This window comes from Agelaius phoeniceus, chromosome 29 (genome assembly GCF_051311805.1).
Source record: "Agelaius phoeniceus isolate bAgePho1 chromosome 29, bAgePho1.hap1, whole genome shotgun sequence".
In the NCBI taxonomy this organism is placed as follows: domain Eukaryota; kingdom Metazoa; phylum Chordata; class Aves; order Passeriformes; family Icteridae; genus Agelaius; species Agelaius phoeniceus.
In genome coordinates, this window is record NC_135293.1 from 5,091,373 (window position 1) to 5,106,678 (window position 15,306).

Sequence of the window (15,306 nt, forward strand, 5' to 3'; positions counted from 1 at the left end):
TAAATTCAAGAACCCGACTATTTCCCACTCTGTGACTGAGGTGGGATTTGGTGGTGGGAAGATGGACCAGCAACAGCCAGTGCTGCCCCTGGGAAGCCATTTCACCTTGTGCTGTCCCTGCAGGCCCAAAGTGCCTCTCCAGCTCTCCTGGAGCCCCTTTAGGCACTGAGGGGGGCTCTGAGACCTCCCTGGAGCCTTTTCTTCTCCAGGCTTAAAGGAGTTTGCTTACACCAGGTCCTGCTGGCTGGGAGGGATTCCATTTTCCCACTTGGGGTGGGTTTGGGTTTTCCAGTGCCCAGCATTGCATCCCAGAGCTCACAGACCAAGAGGCCACCAGGCTCACTCAGAGCTTCACTTGGACTTCCTGAACAGGGTTTGAGGGCAGCTCTCTCATGGACTTTATTTATTATCCTGCTTACAGTGGGCAGCTGGTGCATAAATTATTATACTGTTTCAATTGCTGTTAATCAGCTCCTCTGAGGATCATGGGAAATAAATCATAAAGCATCTTCCCTCCAGCTCTCCCTTCTCTGCAGGCTCAACTTCCACCCCAAATTCTCCACCTCCTCTCCCACAGCTGTGCAGGGGGATGGGCAGTGGGGGTTGTGCTCAGACCATCACCCCTTGTCTCTGCTGCTCCTTCCTCCTCCTCCTCTTCCTCTCCCCCTGCTCTAGCCTGGGGTTCCTCCCATGGGCCCAGCCCTCCAGGAGCCTCCACCATGGATGGATCCCTGAGGTTCTGCAGGAGCTGTTCCAGCCCCAGCACAGGCTCTGCACAGCTCAGAGCTCCCTCAGGGCACATCCCCTGCTCTGCTCAGGCTCCTGCAGGGGCTGCAGCTGCATCTCTGCTCCCCATGCACCTCCCTGGGCAGCACAGCCTGTGTTACCCTGGCTCCCAGGGAACCTCTGCTCTCTTTTCACCCAGGCACAGGAGCCCCATGTGAAACTGTGATGATTAAAGGTAATTAATATAGAAAACCTCAAGGGGTGTATCCATCAAGGATCAATGGAAAAAAGACAAGAGCCCAAGAACAAGGATGGGGTTGGATTTGAGCTTTAAAGTCCTTTTCAGCCTAAGCCATTTCATGATCCTAGCAAAGCCTGGTGGCTGCCCCACAATTCTCAAGGGTGAAGCAGGACTCAGCCAGAGCCCAGGAACAGCCCCAGCTCTCTCTGCAGGTCACCAGGGCCCTGCATTCATCAAATCCACAGCAATCCAATTTACTGGGGAAAGTGTTTTGATGGACTGTGTCAAAAGCCTCACAGAAGTCTGGGCAGGTGCCACCAACACCTCACCCTTTATCTGCTGATGGAGTCACCCCATCAGGGAAGGCCACGAGACCAGCCAGGGATGGCTTTGCCCTCCAGGAGGCTGTGCTGGCTGTCCCTGGTCACTGCCATGCTGGGAATCATCAGCATTGTGCAACCTGCCAGGACTCACCTGTCCCAGCTCTGCAGCTCCTGCCCAGGGCAGGCACAGGGGCAGGGGCTGAGCTCTGCTCTGGGACAGGGACAGGAGCCCAGCAAGGGCTGGAGCTGGGCCAGGCCTTGGCATGGAGCTCAGGGCAAGGTTCTGCCCCCCGAGGCTGCTGGGCACTGCCCAGGCTCCCCAGGGAATGGTGCCAAGGCTGCCAGAGCTCCAGGAGCTCCCAGGGCTGCTCAGGGTGGGGGTTCTTGGGGTGCCTGGGCAGGGATGGGGCTGCACTGATCATCCCTGAGGGTCCCTTCCAGCTCAGGATACTCCAGAATTCTGTGTTCCTGCAATTCCATTTAACACCTATCCTTGGTTTGATAAAGGTGCCCTCAGGGAGGCTGAGTGGCAACGGGGATCATCCCTGGGCTATTGGTCCTTGGAGCTGGTTAACCTTGGAGCTGGTTAACCTTGGAGCTGGTTATCCTTGAAGCTGGTTATCCTTGGAGCTGGTTAACCTTCGGGTTGGATGTCCCTGGTTTTCCCTTTAAAGGTGGAAGTGCTGGATGAGGTGGGAATGTCCCCAGGTGCCCTTTAAGGTGGAAGTGCTGCACTGAGCAATGCCCCCAGGGGCCCATCCCCTCCCAACTCCCCACAGGAGCCACAGTGAAGGGTGTGCTTTTTAATGTCAGTTATAATAAAATATTTTTACAGAGCCCAAAAAATTCAAAATAGTGCAAAACATCTCACTGTCATGCATCCATGGGAGCCGCCGCGGTGGGCGGGACAGACACACAGGCATCGGTGACACTGTGCTACAGGAGCAGGATTGGTCAGTTCAATCACATGCCGAACAGGACGCTCTGGGGAGGGGGCTCAGGGCCAGGGCACCACGGTGGGGCTGCGGGGCCGAGCCCCAGCCCGGCCGTGCAGGAGCAGCCGCTAGAAAAGGGTGTAAACATTGAACAGAAACGAGAGAGCAAAGTGAAACCCTCTGGTCCCGGCAAACCCTCGAGACAAAGGAGCATTTGGGGTACCCTGTTTTGGGATGGGAGGGGGCTGAGAGAGCTGTACTGATTTGTGGGGTCATGAGGCCTCTGTGTGCCCCGGACTCAGCTGGGGTGGCCACCCCAACACCACACACCCAGGCCTCCCAGGCACTCGCACGAGACATGCACACCACAGCACACAGAAATGGTGCTCACTGGGGAACTGGGGGCACAGAACTGGTGCTTACTGGGGGACTGGAGGGGCTGGGGTGGGAAGGGTTTTGCTTGCGCCAAGGAGATCCCATGGGCTGCACTGCTCAGGGATGCTGGTCCCCGTGGCCAGAGCAAAGAGGAACGAGTTCCTCTGCCCAGGCCCCTCAGCCCCTGCCCCCCCAAGCCCTGGCACCTTGTGGGGGGCACTGGGGGAGCCCACGGTGGCAGCAAGGCAGGGAAGACAGGATATGGGCCGGGGGCTGCTCCCTGCTGCTCCCGACCCTGGTGATGCTGCTGCCAGCCAGGGAGGGGACCCTGTGCAGGGCCCGTGGGGGCTGCACCCACCAAGCCAACAGCCCCAATAGCCCTTCCAGGGGCAGGACACAGCCTGTCCAGCTGCCCTGTATGTACAGGTATTTACATATGTACACGGATGTGCTCAGGGCTGGCAGCTGCCCTGCCCTCAGGACACACCAGCACGCTCAGGGATGGGGACAAGGGGCCATCACGCTGTGCCAGCCACTCACCAACACCCACATATGGCACAAGACACACACACCCCCCACAGCCCTTTCCTTGTGTCACTCGGTGAGGGCTGGGGCTGGGTGGGACACTGGAGGTTCAGAGAGGAGCCACTGGGGCTCCTCCATCTCACACAGGCTGGGGAAGGGCAGAGTGCTCCCCTGAGCCAGGCTGGGCTCCAGCCCTCGCTGCAGCCCCCACAGCAGCACCTTCCTGCGGGCTGTGCCGGGGCCCGGCTGTGCTCGGCAGCGCTGTCCGCCAGCCGTGCTGGCCGGGGAGGGAGGGGAGGGTCTGTCCCTGCAGCCACAGCGCCCCCTCCCCAGTGCCGGGACAGCAACTCCTCTGCGGCCACTCCTATGGCTTATACACGGCTGGAGGATCCTGTCAGGGGCCGGGAGCGGGGGGCGAGGGCTGGGGGACCAAGGACTTTAACTGCTGCCCTCCTCGGCCGAGCGCGTGTCCGACTTGAGCTTGACGAACTCCTTGGCCACCTCGTCGTTGTTGCGCTGCGAGAGGATGCGGAGCACGGTGAGCCCGGTGTCGTCCATGTGGATGCGGCGGCCCAGGGGCAGCCAGCAGGCGCAGCCGGGGCGCTGCAGGATGTCCCGCAGCTGCAGCACGGCGATGCCCACGGTGCGGTCCTCCCGGGCGAAGCAGTAATCCTTCACACACACCTGCAGCTCGTAGCACTCGGGGCCCGTCTCTGTGCCCAACGTGCTGAGGGGGCAAGGGACGGGCAGTGTTGGCAGATGGGGTCACACTCCAGCCCTGGCCCGGCCATCTAACAGCCCCTACATGGCTGCTGTCCCCACCCCCACCCCTAGAAAAGCCTTTTCCTTTTTACTCCTGCTCCCCTCTCCCTGCTTCAACCAATGAGAAATGCCTAAAACACCCCATTGGGGATGAACAAACTCCCTGGCAGTCTCCAGGAGGTCCCCACGTGCTGGGGATGTGTCCCCCAGCCTGTCCCCACATCCCCAGCCCATGGTGCCACTCACAACTGGAAGCTCTCGTTGTACTTGGGGGCCCAGCTGTTGTTCTTGGATTTGGTGGCAAATTTCCTCTTCTTGTCACTGAGGTGGGGCCCGATGATGTTGACCTCGATGAAGGGCCGGAAGATGCCCGAGGTCTGCCACTTGAGGTCATTGGCAGCCACCACTGCAAGGAGGGGACAGGTGAGGCTCAGGGAGCACTGTCACCTGCCAGACCCTGGCACCTGGCCAGCAGGACCCACCTTTGACGGTGACTTTGTGCTCGCCACTGCTGGGGTGGGTCAGGAGCTCCACGTGGATGGACACCTCCCCAACGGGGTCATCCACGCCAGAGCCTGGGACAGACAGAGGGACAAGATGGAAGTGCTGTTTTCCCAATGTTCCTGACGTGCCCTGCCCAACACTAACCCCTCTGAGGAGGCAGGTCACCCACCGTGGGGTGGCAAGGGGTGGGCATTAGGGTGTGTCCCAAAGGGCTGTGGGCACAGCAGCGTGGGTGCAGCAGCTGTGATGGACATGGCAGGACACCCCCAGCAGCACGCTGCCATCCCACCCCTGTGAACCCCCCCTTGCTGAGGCAGGGCTGAGGGGCCTGTCCAGGATGGGGCAGAGGAAGTGGCCCAGCTCCCCGTGCTATGGCCACAGAGGGGTGACAGTGCCATGGGCACAGCCCTGGGCAGGAAGGACCCAGCCAGGGCAGCCACAGCCCTACAGTGTCTCAAGGCGGACCCACCCCCTCATACCCCTCCATCCCGGGGACCACACCAAGCCCAGGGGTCCCTGAGCTCAGCCCACCCCACACCACCCCAGAGCTGTGCATGCACCCGTGGGTGAAGGACGGGGTGCAAGGCAGAGGGACAGGCTCTGTGGGCCTGATGGGAGATCCAACAGGGCTCAGTGGGCAGCTCTCAGAGTGGGAAGAGCAGCGGAAGGAGGACATGTCCCCGTGCCACTGAGGGCGCCAGGGCTGGCGATGGCACATTCCCCTGCATCCCCGGCCCCGCCCCCGCATGCTGAGCCGGGATGGAGCCGATGGCGGCGGAGGGGCTGGGCATGGAAGGCCAAGCGGGGGTGCAGCCCCGGCCCCAGCAGGGTGGGATGGAGGCCAAGCAGGGCCCGCGGGGGCTCATTCCCTGCGCCCCAGGGCAGGCAGAGCGCGCCGGAGCAGGGCTAGTAATGGTCCTTAGGGCAGCAGGGGGGGCAGGACGGGCACAGGACGTGGCATGGCCACTGTCCCACGGGGAGGTCAGGGTGGGTGCGCCAGTGCTGGGGACAATGTGGGGTGCCCAGAGCGTGTGGGCAGACACCCCCATTCCCACAGGGACAGCCCCCGACCCGCTCTGGGGGTGGTCAGTATGGCTGAGCACAGTTCCTGCAAAGTGCCCCCAAAGCAGCCCTGGGAGAGGCAGTTTGCTCATTCTGGGGTCCCAGGCCAGCCCAGCCCGGTGCTGGGACTGTTACTAGCCCAGGCCGGCGGCAAGGCAGGTGCAGGGGCGGGCGTAGCACACGTACCCTTCTCAGGATAAACCTCTTCACTAAGGGTAAACCTAATCCCTTTCCCACCATGAACTAGTGGGAAGGAGAGAGAAAGAGACAGAGACACGGCACAGAGTACACAAAGAGAGGAGGAAGGAGATGAAAGAGGAAGGAGATGACAACAAAGAGAAGAGGGAGGAGATGCGAAAGAAGGGAGGAGGGAAGAGATGAAGGAGAGGAGATGAGGAAGAGAGGAGGAAGGAGATGACGTGTGGGGAACAGGAACAGTGAGGGAGGGGGGGAAACAAAGAGAAAGAGAGATCAGATCTCGCAGACAGACTGACGGCCAAGCACCCGGACAACACTGCAGCGACACAGGAGTGCCAGGCACCCCCAGCTCCGAGTGTGGGCTCCTGGGGACAGGGTACACCCAGGGGTGCTGGCACCCACCACACCCAACCCCACGCCCCCAACATGGCTGGCACAGGAGGCACAGACAGGACAGACGTCCCTTGAAGGAGACTCACGGACAGCAAACGCACGTCCCACTCCCCAGGACGCAGACAAGCCTGGCTGGGGCACCCTAGGGTGGCCTGTGACCACCACCGAGCATCTCAGGGCCCTCCTCCAGCAGCCAAGGGACAGAATCAAGGGCAGCATTTAGAGCTGAGGGCTGATCCTGCCCTGGAAGGTGCCCAGCATCCTGCACTGCACCCCAGCACACCTGAGCCCAGCTCAGGGGCCTGGGCACCCAGCACGCCCAGGACAGGCCCTGGCACAGCATCCAGATCCCATGGACCCTGTCAGTGCTGGGTGCCTGGGGCCACCCAGAGGGGACAAACACTGTGACACCTGGCCAGAGGGTGACCTTCCCCCCACCCACAGGCCCCATTTCCATGCCAGTCCAGTAATGCCCTGGCACTGGGGACCCACTGTTCTTGCTGGTGAGGACCTGGCGAGTGCCAGGCTGCTGCTGCTGGGCACCACGGCCCCTCTTCACCTGCAAGGCACAGGAGGAAAAAGCCCTTTCCTTCCCCACCCTTCTCTTCCCCACCGTGAGCCTGGCTGGGACCCCCAGCCCACTGGGACAGAGCCAAGGTGGGTCCTGGCCACGGGGCAGCCTGGGGAGGACGAGGGCAGGGTGTCCTACCCTGTGACGACTGGGTCTGCACGAAGGTTTTGATGAGCAGGTCTGTGGCCTGGGTGTAGAGGGACAGGGCGTAGCGCAGCGACTGCAGGTCAGGGCTCTTCTCCAGGAACGTTTTCTTCAGCCCCACGCCGCCAGCATGGAAGTATTGCTGGAGAGGGAAAGGCCTCAGGATGCTCAGCAGCTCTGTGAGGGTCCCCCTGGTTCTCCCCATGTCTGGGCCTCAGGGTCAGAACCTTGTGGGCACCCCAAATGCCCCAGAGTGCCCTCACCTTGATGGTATCCAGCGCCAGCTCCACCACAGCACACTGCTTTGGGGTCAGGCTCTTGGCTTCCTCACGCACCATGTGGTCCTGGGGGACACAGATCCTGCTCTCAGCACAGCACCAGGACCCTGCTGCCCCCAGCCCAGCCCAGCCCAGCCAGCAAGGGGGCAGTGATGGGGTCCTGGCAGCAGTGGCACTGGCACTCACCCTGGAACAGAGAGCACCCCAGCCCCCCAGGCCTCACCTTCAGCTTGGAAAGCTGCCCCAGCTCCTTGGCCGCGTTGAAAATCATCTGTGTGCCCTGCAGAGAGCAAAGAAACAGGGACAGCCCCGGTGAGCAGCCGGGCTGGGGGTGGCATGGCCAGGCTGGGCACATCATGCCAGAAGCTTCCTGCAGATCCAGGGGTTCCTCCAGGCTCCAGGGGACAGCAGCCAGGAAGGTGACACAGGTACCAGGCTGGCAGCCTCAAGTCCTCAGCACAGCTGTGAGGCTGCAGGCTTGGGGACCCCAGGGCAGGACGCCACCCTGGTGTCACCCTTGGCTCTGCTCAGCACAAGCAGCTCAGCCCAGGAGTTCCATCCTGCTTCCTGTGCTCCAAGCACCTGCTCCTGCATCCAGCAGGGCCTGGCACAGCAGGGACCACTCGGGCACGGTGGGAGCAGAGCGCGACAGCGAGGGACAGCGGGCACGGGGGGATGTGCCCTGGACCCCAGAGCCACCAAACAGCCCCCGGCCACACAGAGCCCTGCCCAGCCCCAGCAGTCCCAGGGAGGCTCCCAGCCCCTTCCCCCAGGTGGGAGACCCGGGCTGCCCCTGCCTGACCTGTGCCCCCACCATGGCAGGGGCCATGGGGCCATTCCATGGGGCCATTCCATGGGGCCCGTGGGCACAGCAGCCCCCTGGATGGGCAGATCCTGCTCACTGCCCTGGGCTGGCACCTCTGACTGGGCTGAGCACAAGCTCTCCTCCTCAGTGCCTCCAGTGTGCAAATGCAATGGATAAACTGGGGCCCAGAGACCCCTCTCCCAGCACCAGTAGTTCCAGTCCCTCCCAACACAGGAACTTCAGCACCTCTCCCATTAACCAGTACCTTCTACAGGGCTCTGCCCCCTCTGTGCCCACATTTGGTATACCCCCATTAACCCCTTGTGCCAACCCCTTGTGCCCACCCCTCTGCCCACCCAGTCCTGTCCCATTAATTCCACCCTCACTGTTCCCATCTCCCCCAGTCAGTGGACAGGCTGGGAGCAGGGGACACTGCTGTCCCCAAAACAGAGCACGACAGGACACTGTACTGAGCTGGGAGCCCCCAACCCAGCGCACAAGGGACAAGGGACAGCGGGGAGGGAAGGGGAGAGAGCAGTGCCAAGTGGGGAGCAGAAGAGCCATGTCCTTACTTCAGTGTGACTGGGCAGCTTCACCCTGCTCTGGAAGAGAACAGCAAGGGACAGTTACTGGTGGCCCCAGCAGCATTCGGCCGCGGCTCCAGGCCCCCCCATCCCCTGGCCAGGAGGGCTCTGGCCCTGTGCTCTCCTCTGGCTCTCCCAGCTCTCTGCTGGTGCCGCTGGTTGGGCTCCAGTTCACAGCTGCAAAGGCTCAGCCCCTGCCTGTGCTGGTGAAGCTGAGATGAGTGTGCCAGGTCTCTTCTGAGGTTTGCTCCCCACCCCATTTGGGGCTGGGAGACCAGAGGGAATCAGCTCACCCAGCACACTCAGCAAACTGGGCAGGAGCCAGTGTCCCCCAGGAGAGGAGGGGGAGCCGCAGGCATTGCCCAGATGGATGCTGGCATGGCTCTTCCCAAGAACCAGGGTCTGGGGAGCAGGCTGGGGTCACTGCTGGGCCCCCACCCTGTGGTGAGGAGCCCCCAGACAGGGCAAGAGCCCATGTGCTGGAGCAAGCCCTTGGGGCAGGGCTAGGGCTCAGCAAGGAAGGGGGATTGGGCTCAGAGATCCGGGGGATCCCAGCAGCCCCAAAGGCCCAGCACGGGGGGCCCCCTCTTCCTGAGCCCCCCACAGTGGGAAGGAAGGGGGTGTGTGGAGGGTCTCCCATGCACAGGGTCTCACCCCTTGCTGTCCCACCAGGCAGCTGGTGCTGAGGGCTGTGGGGCATTGCTCCCCACAGGGATGGGTGACACCCCACATCTGCCCCAGGGGACTGAACACCACAGAGCCCCCACTCCCTACCCCAGGGACACACAGAACTGGGGCTGTCCCCAGCACACAGCACAGCACACCTCACCACAACACCACGCAGGCAATAGCACATCCAGACAGCACAACAGAGGAAGCACGGACAAGCCTGGACCTGCACAGCAGGCAGGTGTGAGACCACGAGTGTGGCCCCAGGGTGTGACACACACGGAGCCCACAGCTATTTACCTTCTCTGTCCCCTTGCCATGTTTTCTCAAGAGCGTGCCCTGTAGAAGCAATGTCAGAGGTTGAGTGTGGGGTGGGGGGACAGCATGGGACAGGACACAGGGGCACAGGTGGCAGAGACATGACGAGCTCCTGAAGGACAGCCAGTGGGGGACTGGTCCCCACCAGGATACTCAGTGAGGGCCTGGAGTCATCAGGGTGCTGGATCCCCACTGGAAAGCAGGATGTTGCACTGCTGGAGAACTTGTCCTCACCCTGGGACACTGCTGGGATACAGAGATGCTGAATCCATGAGGGATGATCCTTGCTGGAATCCAGGATCCAGCTGTGTGTGGGCAGGCTCTGGTGCCCCCACACATCCTGCTTCAGCTCTGGCAGGTGCTCCCAGCACTGGGGAGGGAGCAGGGAGGGAGTGCTGGGATTTGGCTTTGGCACGCAGAGCTCTGGTTTGTGCAGGGCTGGGCCCGGTGCCAGCCCCACACTGGCCCAGGCAAGAGGAACTGTGTGAAATGAGCCACAGTGCCATTGGGGGGGATGAACTCAGCTCTCAGCACAGACTGTTGGGGTCAGGAGAGGGGAGCACAGAGTCAGCTGGCTGGGAAGCCTCAGAAGGAACAAGCAGCACAGGTATGGTCAAATAAGGCTCCCAGGAGGGGTTCTGGCCCTGGCACAGAGTGATGGGTGAACAAGAGAGCTGACACTGCTCTGTCCCCCAGAGCCTCAGCAAAGCTGGGACATGGGGCTCCTTCGAGGTGCCCATGAGGTCCCCATGAGGTCCCCATGAGATCTGAGGGGACACTCAGCCACAGGCTGCCCCCAAGGCTTCCCCAAATGCTGCTGTTGGACACAAAAAGTGTTGGGGGACAGCAGAGGAGTGTTTGTCCCTGCAGGGATTGGCACCAGCACTCAGCGGCTGGCTCCCACTGCTCTTCCTGCACAGGTGCCTGGGTCACAACAGGGGTGGGGACAGGACTGGGGGGGTAAATTTCTCTTCTTTGCCCCCAGGGGCATAAACCCACAGCCACAGACTGGTCAGAAGAGGACAGAAGGAAACTGCTCAGTCAAAGCCATGCAAGGACCCAGCAGCGATGCCGAGAAGGGAACCAGCAGTCCGGGTTCCCAGGGTCATGTCCCGACCAGGAGGAGCCTCACGACTCGTGCCAGCAGCCTGCCCCAGCACCGAGCACCGGGCCAGGGACCGCCGCGTCCCCGAGAGACTCCTCCTCCTCCTCCTCCTCCTCCTCCTCCTCCTCCTCCTGGCTGGGAAAACCTCTGCCCTCACCCCCACACAGCCAGACCCCAGCCAGGGCCTCGAGGGGAAACTGAGGCACGAGGGGAAGGACGAGCAGCCCTGACTGCAGGCTCGTGCCTCCCGCGGTGCTGCTCCCCTCAGCACGGAGGCCAGGTGTGGCAGTCCCCGATGACATGGCACTGATGGCACTGCCGTCACCGTCCCCTCCACCCCATCACTCCCCCCTGTCCCTCCCCACATCCCGGCACTGCCAACCTGCCCAAGGCCTCTCCACCCACCACATCCCGGAGGGGCTGGCATGTGCCGGCCAGGAGCCAGGGCCAGGCAGGGGCGGGGACCAGGAGCCGGACCAGGAGCCGAAGGAGGGTGTGGGCAGGGCACGGGCAGCCACACAAGACAAGAACCGGCGAGGCCAGGACCGACACAGAGCGGACAGACAGACAGACAGACAGGGAGCTGCCGTACTTACAATCATCTGCCATTGAGAGGCGAGAGGAGCAATTGGAGAGAACAACCGTGACGTGAGTGCCGGCCCCCGCCTCCTCCATCCTCCCCAGCGCCAGCCCTGGCTGCCCCCCACCCCCGGCAGGGCCACGGCACTGAGTGTCACTGAGTGTCACTGAGTGTCACTGCCCCGCGGGCCTCGCAGCCCCCCAGGAGCCCCAGCCTCACTGCCCAGTCCCTCCTGACTCTGGGGGGGAGCTTTGCCCCAGGGGGGCTCAGTTCCAGGGACCCCAGTCAACACTTGGCTCTGACATGGACCCCCAAACCTGTCTGGCCGCCCTCTGGGCTGGCACCAGGGACACCTGGGCAGGATGTCCCCTGCCCGAGGGACCAGTCCCAGCACAGCTTTCTCAGGGACTGTGTGCCCTCAGGAAAATCACCCACCACAGCCACATGTCCCTGCCCACTCCTCTGCCCTAGCACAGACCCCACTGTCTCCACAGCCTGGCTGCAAAGAGACTGGGATGGGGACTGGGATGGGGACTGGGATGGGGACTGGGATGGGGACTGGGACTCGGTGGCACCACCATCCCTGTAAGATTTGGCCACCTTTGGCCAAGGCTGTGTGAGCCTGGTCAGAAGTGACATGGGACTGACCTGAGGCAGGCTCAGGGCTGTGACACGGTGACAGTGAGGTGGCACCACTGCGGGCTGACATGTCACCACTGTGCTGTCCCTCACAGACACAGCACAGGAGCTCCACAGTCCCAGAAAGGTGACATAAAGGCTGACAGCTCCAGGAACTCCAAGGAGGAGCCTGAGCCCAGCTTTGTAACTGTGACAAAAGCCACCAAAGAGTGACAGGTGTTGTGGCTGGTTGAGAGCCCTCAGTGTCACCCTTTCCTGCCTGACTTCAAAGGAGCCACCTCAGGAAGCTTCAGGTGCAGGGGGGCAGGCAAACAGCAATGTGATATGGAGCCTCAGAGAGGGACCATTCCCTGGGTTTGCTCTGCTTTCCCAAACATCCCAGGAGCAAGGAACAGCTCAGCCCTGCTGGGGAATATGTCCCCCCACCCTCATGAAACCCCAGCCCCACAGCAAGGCAAACAGGCAGAGTCTCCCCACACTCCAGGAGCCCCTGGATTCACCTCCTGGCACAGGGAGCACACCCACAGCCAGTGTGGATCAGCATGGCATGGGATGCTGTCCCAGCTCTGAGGGAAGGATGGATAAGAAAGGGCCAGTGTCCCCTCTTGATGCCACAAGGGAGGTGGCAGGAAGGTCCTTTGCCAAAGCCAACCAAGAAGGTTCTGGAGCAAGGATGACCTATCTCTCTTCCATCCTTTCCTATCCTCTCACATGCCATGAGGGCACCTGGCCAGCCATGTCCCACACTGGCCCCAGTCAGTCACCTGTGTCCCAGGGTCCCTGGTCCCTCTGCCCATCACTCACCGTCTGGTCTGTGAGCGGGGGCAGGACGATGGTCTTCTCCATGGTGTTCATCACCAGCTTCCAGAGCTCCTTCAGCACCCGCTTCAGCACCGTCTTCTCGCAGATCTTGGCAAAGAGCGTCAGGCTGTGGGAGGAGATGCCACGTGTCACCCCTCCGTGCCACCCTGACTCTGCAGGCCCCCACACTGCCTGGCGAGGCCAGGAGGGGCAGGGTGGGCGTTCCAGCTGCCCCCACGCTCACTTGCTGTCCAGCAGGTCCATGATGGGCTGCAGGACGTTGTCGGCGTCCTGCGCCACGCTGCTGCAGGTGCTGGCGGGGACGTTGCCGGTGCCCTTCACCTGGCTCAGGATGTCGCCCATCTGCTTCACACACTCCTCGATGTGTGGCTGGAAACTGGGGACCACAACACACAGGCAGCTCAGCATATTCCCCCAGAGCCCTCAGACACAGCTTCTGGACCCCCAGAGCTCTCCTCTGCCCACTGCCCCTGCCCTCCCCCCCAGCTGTACCTGGTGGCAAACACTCGGCTCAGATCATCCAGGACGTTGTTAAGTTTCACCTGCAGTTCCTTGAGGATATCACTGGCTTCTGTGTCCAGCTGCAGGAGGAACAGGTTGTTGAAGCTGACAGGGCTCCTGAACCAGCCCTCAGGGAAGTTTCTGCATCCCAAATGTATCCCTGGGCAGGGTGAAGCCCTTCCCAGCCTGATATGGTGGGAGAGCAGAGTGCCATAGGGTGGGACAGTGTGGTCCCACACAGGACTGAGGAAGGGGTCTGCTCCCAGCACTGGGGAACTGGGCATGGGGCTACCTCAGGGGGGAAGGGAATGATCCAACCCCCACAGGGCTCTCTCCTGGAACCCCCCCATACTCACGTCCTTCCCACCCATGGCTTCAAACATCTTCTCAAGCTGGACACGGAGCTGCTGGATGTTGTTCATCAGGATGCAGGGCTGGAGGGGTGGGATGGAGAGGGGGGTCAGCACCAATACATATGGCTGGGACAGCTGCCCACAGCCCCAGAACCCTCCCATCTCTCACTGGGGAACATGAGGATGGGAATGGCACAGAAGCCACCCTGGCAGTGTGTCAGGAACTGCCATCAGGAAGGGACCAACCCACCCTGGGCTTGAGGTGACATGTGGGGAGAGCAAAAGGGAGATACATCACCACTTTCTCCTTCTCCTTGGAGCAGTAGGAGGCAAAATCCTTGGAGATGATCTCGGCGTACTGGAGCAGCACATTGCTGATGGTCTGCAGCCAAACAGGGCACCAAGGGAGACACCCAGACAGCAGCAACAAAGGGTAAGGAGGGAGAGAAGGAAACCATGAATCCAACAGCCCTGAAACAACCTCATATCTGGATATATATGGGACCAGACCATCTGGCCTCATGGATTACAGAATCATGGAATCATTAAGGTTGGAAAAGCCCTATAAATTCAAGTCCAACCATCACCTCAGCATCACCACCATGTTCACCACTAAACCATATCCTCAAGTGCCACATCCACATGTTTTTTAAACACTTCCAGGGATGGGGACTTCACTGCTGCCCTGGGCAGCCTGTGCCAGGGCTGGACAAACCTTTCAGTGAAGAAATTTTACCAACATCCAACCCCCCTGGCACAACTTGCAGCCATTTCCTCTCCTCCTGTCCCTGTCCCCTGGGAGCAGAGCCCAACCCCCCCAGCTGCCCCCTCCTGTCAGGGAGTTGTGCAGAGCCAGAAGGTCCCCCCTGAGCCTCTTTTTCTCCAGGTTGAGCCTCCCCAGCTCCCTCAGCCTCTCCTGGAGCTCCAGCCCCTTCCCCAGCTCTGTTCCCTTCTCTGGACATGCTCCAGCCCCTCAATGTCCTTCTTGTCACGAGAGGCCCCAAACTGACCCCAGGATTTGAGATGGGGCCTCAGCAGTGCCCAGCACAGGGGGGCAGTCACTGCCCTGGTCCTGCTGGCCACACCATTGCTAGTACAGCCCAGGTGCCATTGGCCTCCTTGCCCACCTGGGCACACCTGGCTCACGTTCATGCACCAGGAGCCACATGGGTACAGCCACTGGAAGCCAGATCCAGCACAAATGGTCTCCATGGGCTGCTTCAGCACAGCTGTGAAGGCAACAGCCACCAAAGCCTGCATGCAACTCCCTCCTACATTGCAGCAAGCCAGTTTTAATTAATCTATATTAATTAAGCAAATAACTTATCAATTATCTCATAATTAATTAACTAATATCCTGTGCTAGCAGAGCTGGGAGTGTTCCAGGGTGTGTCGGTAGCATATTGCCTGCCCACAGCTGGATGGAGGGGGCACAGGGAGCCCAGGAGCCCCAGCCAGGGCTGGCACTGGGGTCCCAGGGCTGGTGCCCACCTTGGCAAACCGTCGCATGTAGTGTCCCACAATCTGGGGGTCGGGGCACTCCAGCTTCTTGATGATCTCAAAGCTCTGGTTGAGCTGGGAGAAAACGTCCACCACGGAGCAGGAGAAGAGCGCGTGCTCCGAGGTCTGCTGGAACTGTAGGAGTGAGATGAGGTGTCAGCAGGATGTGAGGGGGAGATTTTGGCCCCAGTCAGGACATACTGAGCATCAAGGGACAATTTTGGCCCCTCTCCTCTGAGACTGTTCCCCTAGTCCTGCTCATACCCCATCCTTCTTGTCCCGCTCCAGTGCTCCGTGCAGGAAATCCCGTGACACCTCTTCATTCTCATCCAGCCACTGGATGACAAAGGGCTCGAACCAGCTGGAAGAGAGACCCAGCCGTGGTGAGGCCAG

At 61.2% G+C, this 15,306-nt stretch overlaps 1 protein-coding gene across 16 annotated transcripts in view; it reads right to left on the reverse strand.

Moving 5' to 3' along the window:
* Window positions 1-2,078: 2,078 nt before the first annotated feature.
* UNC13A (unc-13 homolog A) overlaps window positions 2,079-15,306 on the reverse strand; it is a 37,119-nt gene continuing 23,891 nt past the window's right edge. For 6 of the 16 annotated variants that reach the window (XM_077191577.1, XM_077191569.1, XM_077191567.1 and 3 more), the window contains 16 exons: window positions 15,178-15,274; window positions 14,905-15,048; window positions 13,712-13,795; window positions 13,417-13,494; window positions 13,052-13,140; window positions 12,783-12,935; window positions 12,542-12,665; window positions 9,396-9,434; window positions 8,415-8,444; window positions 7,261-7,317; window positions 7,023-7,103; window positions 6,754-6,901; window positions 5,640-5,696; window positions 4,370-4,462; window positions 4,134-4,293; window positions 2,079-3,852 (listed from right to left, as the gene is read on the reverse strand). In XM_077191577.1, coding sequence (XP_077047692.1) covers window positions 3,564-3,852; window positions 4,134-4,293; window positions 4,370-4,462; window positions 5,640-5,696; window positions 6,754-6,901; window positions 7,023-7,103; window positions 7,261-7,317; window positions 8,415-8,444; window positions 9,396-9,434; window positions 12,542-12,665; window positions 12,783-12,935; window positions 13,052-13,140; window positions 13,417-13,494; window positions 13,712-13,795; window positions 14,905-15,048; window positions 15,178-15,274 — 1,723 coding nt within the window. In that variant the 3' untranslated portion in view covers window positions 2,079-3,563. The remainder of the gene's footprint in view (window positions 3,853-4,133; window positions 4,294-4,369; window positions 4,463-5,639; window positions 5,697-6,753; window positions 6,902-7,022; window positions 7,104-7,260; window positions 7,318-8,414; window positions 8,445-9,395; window positions 9,435-12,541; window positions 12,666-12,782; window positions 12,936-13,051; window positions 13,141-13,416; window positions 13,495-13,711; window positions 13,796-14,904; window positions 15,049-15,177; window positions 15,275-15,306) is intronic. The other 10 variants (XM_077191582.1, XM_077191578.1, XM_077191576.1 and 7 more) reach the window with 4 other exon arrangements.